Source organism: Theropithecus gelada, chromosome 14, assembly GCF_003255815.1.
Source record: "Theropithecus gelada isolate Dixy chromosome 14, Tgel_1.0, whole genome shotgun sequence".
In the NCBI taxonomy this organism is placed as follows: domain Eukaryota; kingdom Metazoa; phylum Chordata; class Mammalia; order Primates; family Cercopithecidae; genus Theropithecus; species Theropithecus gelada.
The window spans coordinates 100,506,969-100,521,898 of NC_037682.1; the positions used below are offsets into that span (position 1 = coordinate 100,506,969).

Below are 14,930 nucleotides of genomic sequence, written 5' to 3' on the forward strand. Positions count from 1 at the left end.
AACAAGTAAGAATTTTTATGTCCATTGAATCGAAGAGTCTCTTACACCTTTCTGGGCCTCTTTATTTGCAGGTGGGAGTAGAAACTCTAACCAAGTTCTTCATATCTGGCAGTCACATGGGATGCCCAATTTTCGTATGCTGCCCAATTTCTTTAAGATAAAAGCGGTGACTTGCAGCAGGGCCGCATAGATGAGGAAGCTCTGTAAGGAGGAGATCACATCCACACGCATCTTCCATTTTGTGTCCTCCGGGTCTAACGTCATTGAGAGGCCCTTGATCCGGAACACTCAAGTTCTAACTCATTGGCTTTCAGCTGCCATGCTCTGCTCTCTGAAAATCTTTCATAGTGGGTCATGGATTTAAAGTTGAAAAAAGCTATGGGAGTTTCTCAAATTAGCAATTCTCAAACATTCTTAAATTGATAGAAATTTGAAAGGCAAATATTGAGTCAAATTATGATGCTACAGTCTTCTAAGGCAGTTTGAACAGAAATGAAACTATGCATTGTAGAATATGAACAGAGTCAAATACTTTGAAGTTATATAACCTTGAACAAATTGCTGAATTAAGCTTTAGTTTTCTAATTAAAAATTTGTAGGAACAAGATGTGACTCACAGTTGTTCTGAACGGTAAATGAAGTAGTCCATATGTAGTTTATTCACTAATTCTTATTTCAATCGTTATTGAATTTTCCTATATGCTGGCCTATCTGTGATACATTGGGGATACAAATAGAATAAAACTGGTCTTAACCCTCTTGGGAATTACAATCTGTTAGGAAAAAGCACAGAAGTAAACAAGTGATTACCACAGGGCTTACTATAATGGGGGTGAGAGTGAACGCAGAGAGTCTGTGTGACAGGCTAATGCAGTAGCCGTTCACTCAAGAAATTACAGTAACAGTTGGGTGGTGGAGGCAGATCTGATTTTCATTTTTCTCTTAATTTCCACATTCTCAAACTTATGCATATAGTCAAGGTTTACTATAGTATGCCTTCTATTAAATCTGAAAACATAAGATTGGTAAATATGGATTTTTTTTAGAAGAAAAATCCTATGAGATTTCTTAAACCATTATAAATTATTTCCACAATTCATAATTTATTCTTGTTTCATATAATTTTAGTTGATTTCTGTTGTGAGCCTTTAATCCTCCTTGTGTCTAGCAAAGGAGCGACAGTTTGATTTACTCTTTACTGATCTGGATGCCCTTTATTTCTTTCTCTCGTCTCATTGCTCTGGCTAAGACTTCCAGTACTATGTTGAATAGAAGTGGTGAAAGTGGTCATCCTTGTCTTGTTCCAGTTCTCAGGGGGAATGCTTTCAACTTTCTCTGTTTAGTATAATGTTGGCTGTGGATTTGTTGTAGACGGCTTTTATTATGTTAAGGTATGTCCCTTCTATGCTGGCTTTGCTGAGGGTTTTAATCATAAAGGGATGATGGATTTTGTCAAATGCTTTTTCTGCATCTATTGAGATAATCATGTGATTTTTGTTTTTGGTTCTGTTTATAGTTTATTAAGAAAAGATTTTGTAGATGGCTTTAAAACAAAATATCAAATAGTATGTTCTTAATTTATACCATAAAGTTAGAGAATATTTGAATTACTATAATTCATTTGATTTAGGATGACTGAGGCATTATGCTTTGATAGCAGGTGGGCTTGCTTTTTCTTTTTTAAATCATAAACAAGTTCTATTAGAGTTTGGTTATTTAGCCAATAGAAATGTGTATACTTAAATATGTTTGGACTTTTGGGAAACAGTGTTTATCAATCTTAAGAAATGCTCTTATTGGGCCGGGCGTGGTGGCTCAGGCCTGTAATCCCAGCACTTTGGGATGCCGAGGTGGGCGGATCACGAGGTCAAGAGATTGAGACCATCCTGGCCAACATGGTGAAATCCGATCTCTACAAAAAATAAAAAATTAGCCGGGCATGGTGGCATGCGCCTGTAGTCCCAGCTACTCGTGAGGCTGAGGCAGGAGAATCGCTTGAACCCGGGAAGTGGGGGTTGCAGTGAGCTGAGATCACCCCACTGCACCCCAGCCTGGCGTCAGAGTGAGACTCTGTCTCAAAAAAGAAAAAGAAAAAGAAAAAAGAAAAAGAAATGCTCTTATCTTTCATAGGAGTGGCTTCAGCTATAATAGGTAATCTTAAAGGTCTCCTCCAGTGTTGACTGTTTTTTATTTTGTTGGTTTACTTCACTTTTAGATATAATGGTTTTCATTATAAATTATTAGTTGGCCCAAATGGGAGCAACTTTAAGAAAACATAAAAATTGCATTTCTTTGGACTGTCTTTAATTCTAACTTTTATTTTTCTGTGATTTTTGCTTTTCATTTAAAATACCATTTTTTAACAATAGTTTTATTTTCTTTTGTAGGATATGTAGTAGTAATGCTTGTATTAAAGTAGCTTTTTTTTCATTGATTATATTTTGAATTTTCTTGTAGCCAGTGTTAGCTAACATGGTCTTTGTGATAAGAACCATTATTGGTTTTGTGACTGGTGGTGGTGGCAGTAGTTCTTTTATCTTCCAGATTATTTCTAGTAACTTTCTACACCTATCACAGGACATTGAGAGTAACTATCAATTTTGTATTTTATGATACTTTCCTTTTAGCTGTTTAAAGTCTAGCATACATGTTGTAGAAGAGGTGCAAATATAAATGAAAGTCATATTTTGATGTTTTACATATTGTCAGCTAATGTTTCACTGTATTTCTTAGGGCTGCTATAAATTTTGTTCTTGTACCGATAATACAAAATCTTGTCAAAAAATATAACTCCTACCTAACAGTAGATATATTTAATATTTTTCTTAATGAATAGAAGTATAAAAAGTATTAACACTTTATTTCTTGTCCAAGAGCCATTTTTTTAAATTCTAAAAAAGTAAAATCTGCATTTTAAGAAGTTAAATTTATTTTTAAAAATTCTTCTAGTTGGAAAACTATAAAGTTTAGTACACACCCAGAAAACATTTACTAAAATTGATTATGTAAAAAATTAAACACTTCATCTTCACAAAAACCAAATCATAGTAAAATAACAAGATTACCTTGTATGGCAAAAGTCTAAATATAAATGATGAGATGTGGAAAACTACTGAAGCATTGTTAACGAATGAAGAGATTTCACAACTTGATAAATTAAATGCCAGGAATTCATTAGAAATACTGGCAGGTAATACAAATGGTGCACAGAAAAATAATGCCTTTGAAAAGATGTTCTGTCATACGTAAAATAATACAACTGCAACTTAAAACTTCCCCGAGGTACTCTGTTTCACCTAGTTGACTGGCAACATAAAGCGTAATAATATACTTAGCTGCAGATGCGGTAAATCAATTCCTTATAAATTTTTGGTGGGATTGTAAGTTTGTAGGGTTATTTGGAAATGTATTTCAGAATTTAACTGTACATACTCTTTGAGCACTTTCACTTTTAGAAACTTAATCTGGATATATAAAAGCACGTGTAAGAATAGATAAAATCAAGGCTTTTAATGGCGGGAGGTAATTCTTTTAGTAACTTCATGTTTTTCCTTTGTACTTGAATGTGAGTGGAATCTCTCTGGAAGGATACAGAAGCTGCTAACAGCACTTGATCCTTAGGAGAGAAACTGAGGTTGCTGAAGAGGACATGAAAAACAACCTTTTAACTTAAGTACAATTTACAGAATACATGTGCATGTATTACCTGCTAAAGTTAATATTAAAAAGAATGCTGTGGAACTAAGACTGTCTTGTCAGCCATGTGTAAAATACACCATCAGTGGACAGCACAGGTGTTTAGCACATCACTGATGTGCTGGCAGTGCCACAGTGTGTTAGTATTTGCCACTCAATTCAAACATCTCTTCCTTGAAAGGAAGTTCCTTGACCTGCTTTCATCACCCGTGACTACCTAGGGTGGTCATATTGATTTATTCCATATATTTTTTCTAAGATCTTATATTTGTAATTAATGTTTTGTTCTAGTTGTTTAGTATCTTTTTCCGTAGAGAGAGTTGGGCTCTGTGAAGGCTGGGAGTCCACCCCTCTTGCACTGCTGCATCCTCACTATGTACTATGATGCCTTGGATGGTATTGACATTCACAGCATCTTTGAATGGGTGAAGAATAATTCTAGAGTATCAGAGCAAAGCCAGAGCCTAACAGGAAAATATGATAAACAAGCCTCTTCTCACCCACGTGGGCATTTCTGTTCCTTCTTCCAGTGACTTCCCTACAACAAATTAAAAGTTTTACTTTTTCAGGGGGGCAGGACACAGAACTCTTTCAGAAACCAATGTAAACCATAGAAGGCAGAGATGCAAATGCTTCTACATTTTGTCATGTAATTTTAGTGGTTTCATGGATTCCCTAAAGCTCTTCAACTTGACCCACCTCACTTAAGGATCCACTCTGCAGGATTGTTTTTTCTGACGCTTATTCCATTGACAATTTTTGGTAACATTTTTCCGATTTTTCCCCCGTTGTTTCTAGACTGGGCTATTGTGTTTTATGAACATTTTCAAACGTACAGAAAAGTTGTAAGAAGTAATACTTTTGGACATCCAAACGCCCAGCATTCCACCATTCATATTCTACAGTTAGCCTTTTACCATACTTCTCTCTTTCTTTGTTTTTTTGAAACAGTACCTTGCTCTTTGATCCAAGCTAGATTGCAGTGGGGTGATCACAGCTCACTGTAGTCTTGACCTCCTGGGCTCAAGTGATCCTCCTACCTCAGCCTCTTGAGTAGCTAAGACTACAGGCCTGTGCCACCAACCCTGGCTAATTTTTTTTTTTTTTTTTTAATTTTTAGTAAAGACAGAGTGCCACCAAGTTGCCCAGACTGGTCCTGAACTCCTGGGCTCAAGAGATTCTCCTGCCTTGGCCTCCCCAAATGCTGGTTACAGGCATTAGGCACCTATCGACCATATTTTCTTTATCACATAACTATCCATCTATCTATCCATCCTTTTTTATTTAGTGCATTTGAGTAAGTTGCCAACATCATTACACTTTCCTCCATATACTTCAGCTTGTATGGCATTAACTACAGTTCAATATTGTTTACAGGACTCTTTTTTGAGATAGAAATGTATATACAATAAAATACACAAATCTTACATGTAACATTTGATGAATTTTGACAAATATATACACCTGTGTAACTCAAACTTACCAAGATCTAGACCATTGCCATCACCCCAGAAAGTTTACTCAGGTTCTTTCCTAGTACTTTTTGTTTACTGGTTTATGTGATTATAATTTACTATGTTATGTTTATATTACAATGATCCCTTAAGTTTATACTGTTTGATCAGCATTGCCTCTGTCTTTAGATGAGGTCTGATGAGAGATCCAAGGTCCTTAAGAATTGTCCTAGCCCTAAAACAAAGAAGATGCAGTAGGAGTCAGTAACAAAGTCACCAGCCCTGGCGGTTGTGTTGATGGTGGTCTCTAAGCCTTTGTGAGGAGAAGGAGGTGTAGGAATACTGACTAGGCTGACAGAAGTGGGGGTCTTATTAATCCCTTGTGTTCACAGGGGTCCTACAGGTTATTTTTTAGGTGAACAAGCTTATTAGATGTTTTACTACCGCACAACGTACTCAGTTACTCTCTGAAGTGAGATAAGGAAATGAGGATTATATTAACTGAGGAAGAACAATAGTCACACATCTTAGAATAAGCATAGTGGTGGAGAGAGGGTAGGCACAGCAATTTAGAGCCTTTTGTCACCAGTTGGTGATATTTGTGGAGTCACGGACCCCTGGGAGGTGGAGGAAGTGGAGAATGTCCAGTGGGAAGAAGAAATCTAAAACTTAATCTGTTTTCATAGAAGTCTTGTGATGTGTATATAGTGATTATATTACCGGAAGGAGGGCCTTGAGTAAGTTGTCCAGGTTCTTGGCATTTTGAACAAATTGGACAAAATGCACAAAATAACAAAGGAGTGAAACACAGGAAAGAAGCAGCAAAAGCAGGTATTTATTAAGGCGAGAAAGCGCTCTACGGGGTGGAAGTGGGCCTGAGCAAGTGGCTCAAAGTCCTGTTATAAAGTTTTCTGAGTTTTAAGTACTTCTTTTGAGGTTCCTATCAGTTACCCCTTATCTGGATGAAGGATTTGGTCCAAGCCTAATTAAAGGCTGAGGTGAATTGGCACCATGTGCAGGTGAAGGGATGGTCCCTGCTTGGCCGATCCAGGGTATTTTCCTTTCCATCTGAGGTGTGATGGGGGTGGGGGGCTTGTAGGGAGCGTAGCCTTTGATCCTTTGTTACTCCATGTTGGGAGATGGGGGTTTTCCTTTTGGTTTAGCTTTAGGAAGTTTGTGTTAATTGGCCTTACAGTCCCTGCCCCCAGACCCAGGTGTTTTCCTTTTGATCCAGCTATGGGAAGTAGGAGAACCGGCCTCAGGTTCCCTGCCTCCAGACCTTGGTGTTTTTCTTGATTCAGCAGGAATTAGCCTTAAGTTTCCTGCCTCCAGACCCTATTCTCCTGCCTCAATTATAGCATACGAAGTGTCTCTGATATAATAAAAGCTACCTCAGAGGCAATTGATCTTTTCATTAGCTTTATGTGGGTTGAAGATGGCGGTAACTTATAAAATGATGTAATTTGTAGTCTGAGAAATAAATGTAACTAGATACTATGAGTTTCATTTTGAACCGGAAATACAAAGTCAGTGTTTTAGTAATACCCACATAGTAGAACCATCATTGTCGAAACAACTTTCTTGTAGTTAAATCATAATATTTTTGCAGATGCACTAGCAGATTTTCATAACTATGACCATTATCTAAAAATATAATACGTTGATAACTTGGCACAGGTCTTTATTTTAGTAGATTTATTTTTAATTGCATGGTGGTTTTTTTTTTTTTTTTGCTTATTTATTTATTGAGACAGAGTCTTGTTCTGTTGCCTAGGCTGGAGTGCACTGGCACGATCTCCGCTCGCTTCAACCTCCACCTCTCAGGTTTAAGTGATTCTCATGCTTCGGCCTCCTGAGTAGCTGGGATTTCAGGGGTGTGCCACCATGCCCAGCTAATTTTTTTGTATTTTTAGTAGACTCGGGGTTTTGCTATGTTGGCTGGGCTGGTCTTGAACTCCTGACCTCAAGTGATCTGTCCACCTCTGCCTGCCAAAGTGCTGGGATTATAGGTGTGATTCACTGCACCCGGCCTTGGTGGTTTATTTTTAAGCATTTATGTATTCATCATTGTTAGTATCTCCTACTAAAAGATTTGCCTTTTTTGTGTGTACTTATTACCATAATGTAGCAGTTGTAACCAATGCACTGCTTCCCAAAACTTCTGGTAATTATAGATAATGTTCTAGATTGGTCCCTCCTCTTTTTTCCTTGTGTGATTCCCTATAGTACAGAGTTAAAAATCAATCAACTAGGGAGACTGCAAGTCTGGTATTTTGCAAAGTAAGCCTTTATGCACTTGGCATGATCTCTCTGTGTAGCACAAAATCAACATGTAAAAGTGGTATTTGAGATTTATTGAATACTTTTTCATATGTTTTACATTTACTTTTCAATCCTCCCAATAACCGTGTGAGATAGATGCTATTGTTGTCTTCAACTTACATCTAAACCCAGAGGTTGGGTAATGGTAACTTACTCTCATATAGCGTATCAGTGATAGATCTTGAGCTCAAATACATTTTCGTTCTTAACTACTGCACCAAAGACTTCTTATTCTGTCTAATGGAAGCTGCATTGGGTTAAGTACCACCAATAGTAATACTAGCTCTAATTTGAGGAGGATAATCCAAATCCTTAGACACGGGTTGTGTCTTGTCACTTTCTCATCAAAGCAGGTTATGCTATGACCTCTCCAACCCCTATCTCAGAGGGTCCGCTCACCATTCACTTAGCATAAGTAAGCAGTGGCTTTGAATTTTTAGTATCTTGCTATAGTGGTTTTAGGTTGTAAGCTAGGTCCTAATCAGTACATCCTGTTAAGTGTTTCCTCCATCTCACCTTTGGACACAGCTTTTTTTTTTTTTTTTTTTCCCCTTGAGACAAAGTCTCGCTCTGTCCCCAGGCTGGAATGCAATGGTGTGATCTTAGCTCACTGCAGCCTCTGCCTCCTGGGTTCAAGTGATTCCCCTGCCTCAGCCTCCTGAGTAGCTGGGATTACAGGTGCCCGCCACTATGCCCAGCTAATTTTTGTATTTTTAGTAGAGGTGGGGTTTCACCATGTTGGCCAGGCTGGTCTTGAACTCATGACCTCAGGTGATCCACTCGCCTCGACCTCCCAAAGTGCTGGGATTACAGGCATGAGCCACCATGCTGGGCCTGGACACAGTTTAATTGTCATCAGATATTTTACTGTGTTCCTATGGTAAATTACTATAATTGGAAGAGGAATGTTGGTTGCAAACAATGTATTGCAATCATTTTGCTTTCCAAGTATACATTTTCCTACTCTAAGAACGTAAGTTTGCAACTTCACATTTTAAGATATGTATGAAATTTTGACTGGAAGATAGCTTTATTTATCTTATGCTCATGTATTACTTTATGTAATTTTTAGTCCTTAAATATTATCAAATAGCACAGTTCTAGTAATAGAGAAAATGTAAATGTTATTCGTCTACTAGCCCTCCTATTCGTGTTTAAACTTTTAGGTTTTAGGAGGAGTTCTTAGTTAATAAGCCAAATAATGTTATTCCTGGACAGTGTTTTTAACGCTTCTCATTAGCCAATGAGTAATAAATGCACCCAGTTTTGAAAAGTATATTGCCAGAGTTGGATTGTTAATGTAAAGCAACCATTTCCCTAATCATCTGTGTTTTTTGTATGTTCTTACACAGAAGAAAGAACCTTCTAAATCCAGCATCAAGAAAAAAGTGACCAAAGTTGCAGAAGCAAAAAAAGTAATGAAGAGAAATTTTAAAGTGAATAAGAAGATAACATTTACTGATGAAGGGGAGGTAAGATTTTAGAAGTATTTCGTTTCTGAGGTACATTTGGAGTATTAGGAGAGATTGGCTCTCTTGCTTACTTACCACTCATTAATGATAGAGTAAATGTTTCTCTACAGCATGCTGGGCCGTTCCTTTCACTGTTACTGTAGGCTGTACATCAGCTCTACTGCTGTGAACAAGGATGCCTTACTGGCAATGAACCAAGATACTTCTTGGTAATACTGACACAGAGTTGATTTTGAACTTTCTAAATTATGTTTTTATTAAAGATAAGGTTTTCTCTTCATGGTATTGAACATTATGTTCTATGGAACAGACATGAGAATACTAATACAGCTACTTACCACAGCTTCTTTTGCTTCACTCAGGCCTCTGCTTTGCACGTCCTCAATTTTAAATGCTGTACTTGTATATATCTTGCTGGGCTGGCTATGGGAGGGAATTCTCTGCTTTATAAAGTAACCTAAGACACAGAGGTGCCTTGTTTAATCTCAACTTTCCCTAAGCCATATTGTAAATACATACCCATAGTATAGGGAAGGGGCTACCACTCACAGATTACTCATGAAAGTTCATGCTATTACATAACTGTTGTCTTCATTTTAAAATGATGAAATAGAGCCAGTATGTCAAGTGACTTACCTGAGGAGTGGTTATAGTAGGTAGGGTCTTTTGAATATCATCTCATGGCCTCATTCTCACCAGCCCAGGTTTTCCTGACTATCCTCATGTAGCACAGAGCACCCTACCTCCATCATAACCTCATTTCTCTCACCTTGCCTCACTTTTCTTCACAGCACTTACTTTATGACTTCAATCTATATTTGACTGTTGTCAGTTTCCACTCCATTTCTTCTTGCGAGGAAGGTATTTTGTTGATTTTGTTCACTAGTCTATGCCCAGCACCTAGAAAGATACCTAATGTAATAAACCCTCAGAAAAATTTATTGATTGAATGAAACATCTATTTCAATAAAAGAACAGCTTTTCATATTAACTAATATAGCACATTATATATTCATCATCACTAACATAAAGACTGCTTAAGCAGCCTCTCCCCAATGGAGTATGTTTCCTTTTAATTTTGAAGTTAAAGTTTTGGATGTTATTTTGGGGCATATAAATCACATGAAAAGTAACAAAATAGTGTGTCATTCAAAGGTGGTGGAAGTTGAAGAGGAAGCTTATCTAAATGACAGATAATGAGTCTTTATGAAATTACGAAAAAGAGGTCAGCACCTGAGAAACAGACTAAACTAGAATAGTCATATGACATCTGATGTTCACTGTAAAATGAGATGAGTGCTGTTGGCGTAATGAGGTTCCTTAGTATGCTACTAAGTTTAACTGCACAAATTATGCCACTTAGCTCCAAAACGAATGTGAATCCTCAACTATAAAATGTTTCAGTGTTTCAGTGTGTGCTTAGTGCTAATAGGAGATGTTTGTGGATGTGAGCCATACTGAAACTTCTGACTTAATGCTCTGAAAGAAATGCCACTGTTTTTTTTTTTTTCTAGCTCATAGAAGGATAAACTTTTTGCCCTCTGATTGCAGTGGGGATGAGGAGCCAAGTATCATGATATTCATACTATTACAACTGATCCCTCACATTGCCTCTTTAGGGTCAGTGACTGCTAGCATGGCTGCTCAGTGATATTTATCAATCCCATTGGTTGCTAAAGGTTGAGACTCCATAGGAATCTCATCTTGAAGAATGGTTATGGTGGCCACAGAGGAGAGAGGAGACAATAAAACCTGCGATGTGTGTGCTTGCAGTTTCCATTTGTTGGCAGGTTAATTAGCAGTCTTTCAAAACAATGGCGATTATTTAAATCTTTCGGGCAACTAATTATTAGATAAAATAAGAGTTATTTTTGTCTGAATTGTCTATAGAGTTTTGTGGTGTTAGACTTAGAAATTACTGAGTTAAATAAACCTCTATTTTTCCGGAAGGGACATAGATATCTGGAGATTAATTTATTTAGCATTATGTAGTAATGAAAAAGCTAGGACATTTAGCCAGGTCCCCTCATTCCCAGATCAGTGCCCCTTCTAGGTCACCTTGTTCCTTACCCTAAACTGTATGTGTAAAATCATGTGGATTTGAGCAAGCCTGTGAAACCCAAACTGTTTTTCTCCTTTTCAGTTAGTTATTTCAGTCATTATATGTATTGTCAGTTGATATGTGATTCATTGATCCATTTTGAGCACCTGTTTAATACGTGCCAGATACTATGTTGGGCTCCAAGGATAAATAAACAACACATACAACTGCCCTCAAGGAGATTAATGCTAGTGAGAGAAACAGGATCGTAAAACAATGCGGTGCAATGAACTTTGTGTGAGAGTAACACACTGGGTGCCATGGAAGCCCAAAGGAGGTACAGCCTGAGTCCTACTCAGCCCGACTCCTGCTGTGTGCAGATAATTTTGAGCTGAGTTGTGTGGAGAATAGGATACTAAGAATGCTGTTTGGGAAGATGCTGGAGCATCACTAGTCTGTGACTGTCTTCTCCAAATTATTTGGTGAAATTTTCTTTTAATCCTGTTCTCATTGGGTTTGGCAGTGTTACTTTACTCTGACTAGGGTGGTGTCTTCCGTGGCTTGAAGTTGGTTAAAAGATTTAAGAATACAGATTGTAAGGCAGAAAGTGGGTATCTGCACCTTTTCGGAATCATCAGACAAAATGAAGTGCTTTTCTGGGGTGTTCCCTACTTCTTGTTGACACTGACCTTTTTTCTGCCTGTAGTTGGTTCAGCAGTGGCCACAGATGCAGAAATCTGCCATCAAGGATGCTGAGGAAGATGATGACACCGGTGGTATCAACTTAGATAAAGCAAAGGAAAGACTTCAGGAAGAGGACAAATTTGACAAAGAAGAATATAGAAAGAAGATTAAGGCAAAGCATCGGGTAAGCTTTCCATCTTGAATTCATACTGAGTGAAATTTAATGTCCCTAAGTATATCTAAATATTCATTAGCTATTCATTAATAAGTATATTATTTTCTTCATTGTTTTCTCTGACACTTCTTTTTCTGTGGCTGCTCTCTTCTTTTTTCTGTTCATTTGTTCCTCTGCTGGGGGAGTCTGTATATTGACTGGTTTCTGAGAATGCCGTTTAAATCTGTCTTTGGTCTGAGGTGATCTAAATAGTATTAGTGGATTTGTTGTTGTTATTACAGTTTTTATTTTGAGATAATTGTAGTTTCACTTGTAGTTGATAGAGATATCCCAAGCTCTCCATTTCAATAATTTTGTCATTACCAGAATATTTTATATAAAACTATGCAGTATGTAGCTTTTTGGAATTGGCTTTTTTCACTCAGCATTATTCTGTGGAGATACAGCCAAGTTGTGTGCATCAATGCTTTCTTCCTTTTATTACTAAGTAGTGTCCCATGGTATGGATGTACTGAGGTTTGTTTCACCATTCAACCATTGGAAAAGACTGATGGTGTTTCCAGATTCAACTTGATAAATTTCTTTCCATATCAATTACTTGATAATATGTTAAATTTATTGTATTAAAACTGGAGACTTTGTAACACTTCTATAAAAATTAGCATGTGCCCTTGTGGCCTTGAACTTGGCAGTTTTCTGTCATCCTTGATGTAGTGGTCACACATGATATTGTTATGCCGTTATACTACTTCATTCCCTGGAAGCGAACATTTCACTAGATAAAAAAGGAATTAACGAAATAAAGTAGATTTACATTTTTAAAGAACTTTCTTTAGCACCCTTTTGACGCAGTGATTTCAAGGTAATGCAGTGAGAAACACCCGAGAAGCACTGCTATAATATTAAATTTTGTATTAAGAACAAAATACCTTTGGATGTGGACATTGTTAAGTACATTCTGAGAAGGATTCTTAGAGCTTTTCACTCCTATATGACCTTTCATGGACCAGTACACACTTTTTTATAAAAATAGAACAGCAGTTCTCATTTCTTTATTTTAATATTTGATGTAGCTTCAGAGTAGCATTTGATGAAAAAGTAGATATTGGAGATAGCTTTAGGGATGGAAAATGAATGTTGAGAAAAACGTTCCAAAAATATGGAGAACAAATGAACCTGAAATATACTGGTTACAATTGTTGGATATTTATGTTAATGAGAGAACTAAACATTTCTTGCATTGCTACTCTTAGTGCAGTACTTAAATTGAAATTTGACATTATTAGCAATTTGTTAAAATCTTTACTATTAAGAGTATCAGGAGCTTGTCATGTTTCAGCTTGCAGTCTACTTATTTATCCAGGGGACAACTGAGCAAGAATGTACTGTATTTCTAAGTTGTAGCCAGCAGTAAAAGAAATATGAAGGATTTACATAAAATAAAGTTCACCCCCTTCCCCTTCCTTGCCATCTCTTTTCTCCCATGTGCAAGTTATTACTATACCAGATCACTGAATATTGTTCTGGAAACCTTTAGAAAGTTAATTTCAAATTGGCAGATTGTACTTGTTTTATACAGTGTTTGTTTGCTAGGCTCTGCCATTGGCTGTGAACATAGAATATTTAAAATATCCGGGTGCTGCTGAGTGGGTGCAGCGGTTCACACCTGTAGTTCTGGCTACTTAAGAGGCTGAGGCAGAAGGATAACTTGAGCCCAGGAACCTGAGGCTGTGTGCTATAACCGCACCTGTGAATAGCCACTCATTAATAAAAGGCAATATAGCAAGACTCTGTCTCTTTAAAAGAGAAAAACAAGAAAAAACTAACATATGTACATGGGTCCCTCCATCTTCAGGAAGATTATAATTAAGTCTTAGTTAACTGTGGACATGCTGTTACTTCACAAAAGCTGCTTGCACATCCTTTTTTTTTTTTTTTTTTTTTTTTAACATAAAATGTTTTGGCATGAATAATCACATGACTCAAAAATCAAGATAAAAAATTGCACATTGCTGGGCGTGGTGGCTCACGCCTGTAATCCCAGCACTTTGGGAGGCCAAGGTGGGTGGATCATGAGGTCGGGAGTTCAAGACCAGCCTGACCAAGATAATGAAACCCCGTCTACTAAAAATACAAAAATTAGCTGGGCATGGTGGCACACACCTGTAATCCCAGCTACTCAGGAGGCTGAGGCAGGAGAATCGCTTGAACCTGGGAGGTGGAGGTTGCAGTGAGCCAAGGTCATGCCACTGCATTTCAGCCTGGGCAACAGGAGTGAGACTCATCTCCAAAAAAAAAAAAAAAATATATATATATATATATATATATATACACACACACACACACACACACACACACATTGAGAATTCATGCTTCTGCCTATGTCTGTGTATCTTATTCATACCTACACCCTTATAGCTAACTACTTTTAATTTTAAACTTGTCCTTTCACTTTCCTTATGCAAATAGAAATAAGTAGGAATACGTATTTTTTTCTTCTTTTCTTATGTGAAAGGTGTATCATACACTTTTCCATTTTCAATTAGTTTTGAGCTTGTAAATCATTGTCTTTGCATCATTATTAGAACATAGCATGTGATTTTTTAGACTGTCTCCATGACTATCTCATAGCAAGGCTGAACAGAACAGTTTTGAGCTGACAAAGTTGTGAGAGAAATCACCTGAACTTTACATACAGCTGGTTTTGAAGTCAATACTTCTGTGACTACAAGAGTCACAGTATTTTTTTTAAAAAGTGACAACGTTCTATTTTATGTAAAATATGTGTATTCTGTACAAGACATGCCTTCCAAATAGGATTTTGAAAATCTTACCCGGAAAAAAAAGCACAAAGAAATAACTAGAATAGTTCTCTCTCTTCAACTTTAATATAAATGTTACCTGATGCTCACATGATTGATTTTGTAGTATTTTCATTGGCAGACACACACATGTATTTGTGTGTATTAAAGTAGAGAAAACTTTGCATTTGTGAGTACTGTAGCATTAGCATGTTTACTGCAATAGCATACATAAGGCACAATATAGGTACTCCCATCATTTATGCACCCAGCTGTTATGGAGTA

The 14,930-nt window shown here is 37.1% G+C and overlaps 1 protein-coding gene and 1 pseudogene across 1 annotated transcript in view; one reads left to right on the plus strand and one right to left on the minus strand.

Moving 5' to 3' along the window:
• DDX10 (DEAD-box helicase 10) overlaps positions 1-14,930 on the plus strand; it is a 277,131-nt gene that overhangs the window by 162,271 nt on the left and 99,930 nt on the right. Inside the window, exons 14-15 of the mRNA XM_025358098.1 lie at positions 8,825-8,944; positions 11,692-11,853. Of these exons, the coding sequence (XP_025213883.1) occupies positions 8,825-8,944; positions 11,692-11,853 (282 nt within the window). The remainder of the gene's footprint in view (positions 1-8,824; positions 8,945-11,691; positions 11,854-14,930) is intronic.
• Positions 100-4,465, minus strand: LOC112607274 (annotated as a pseudogene).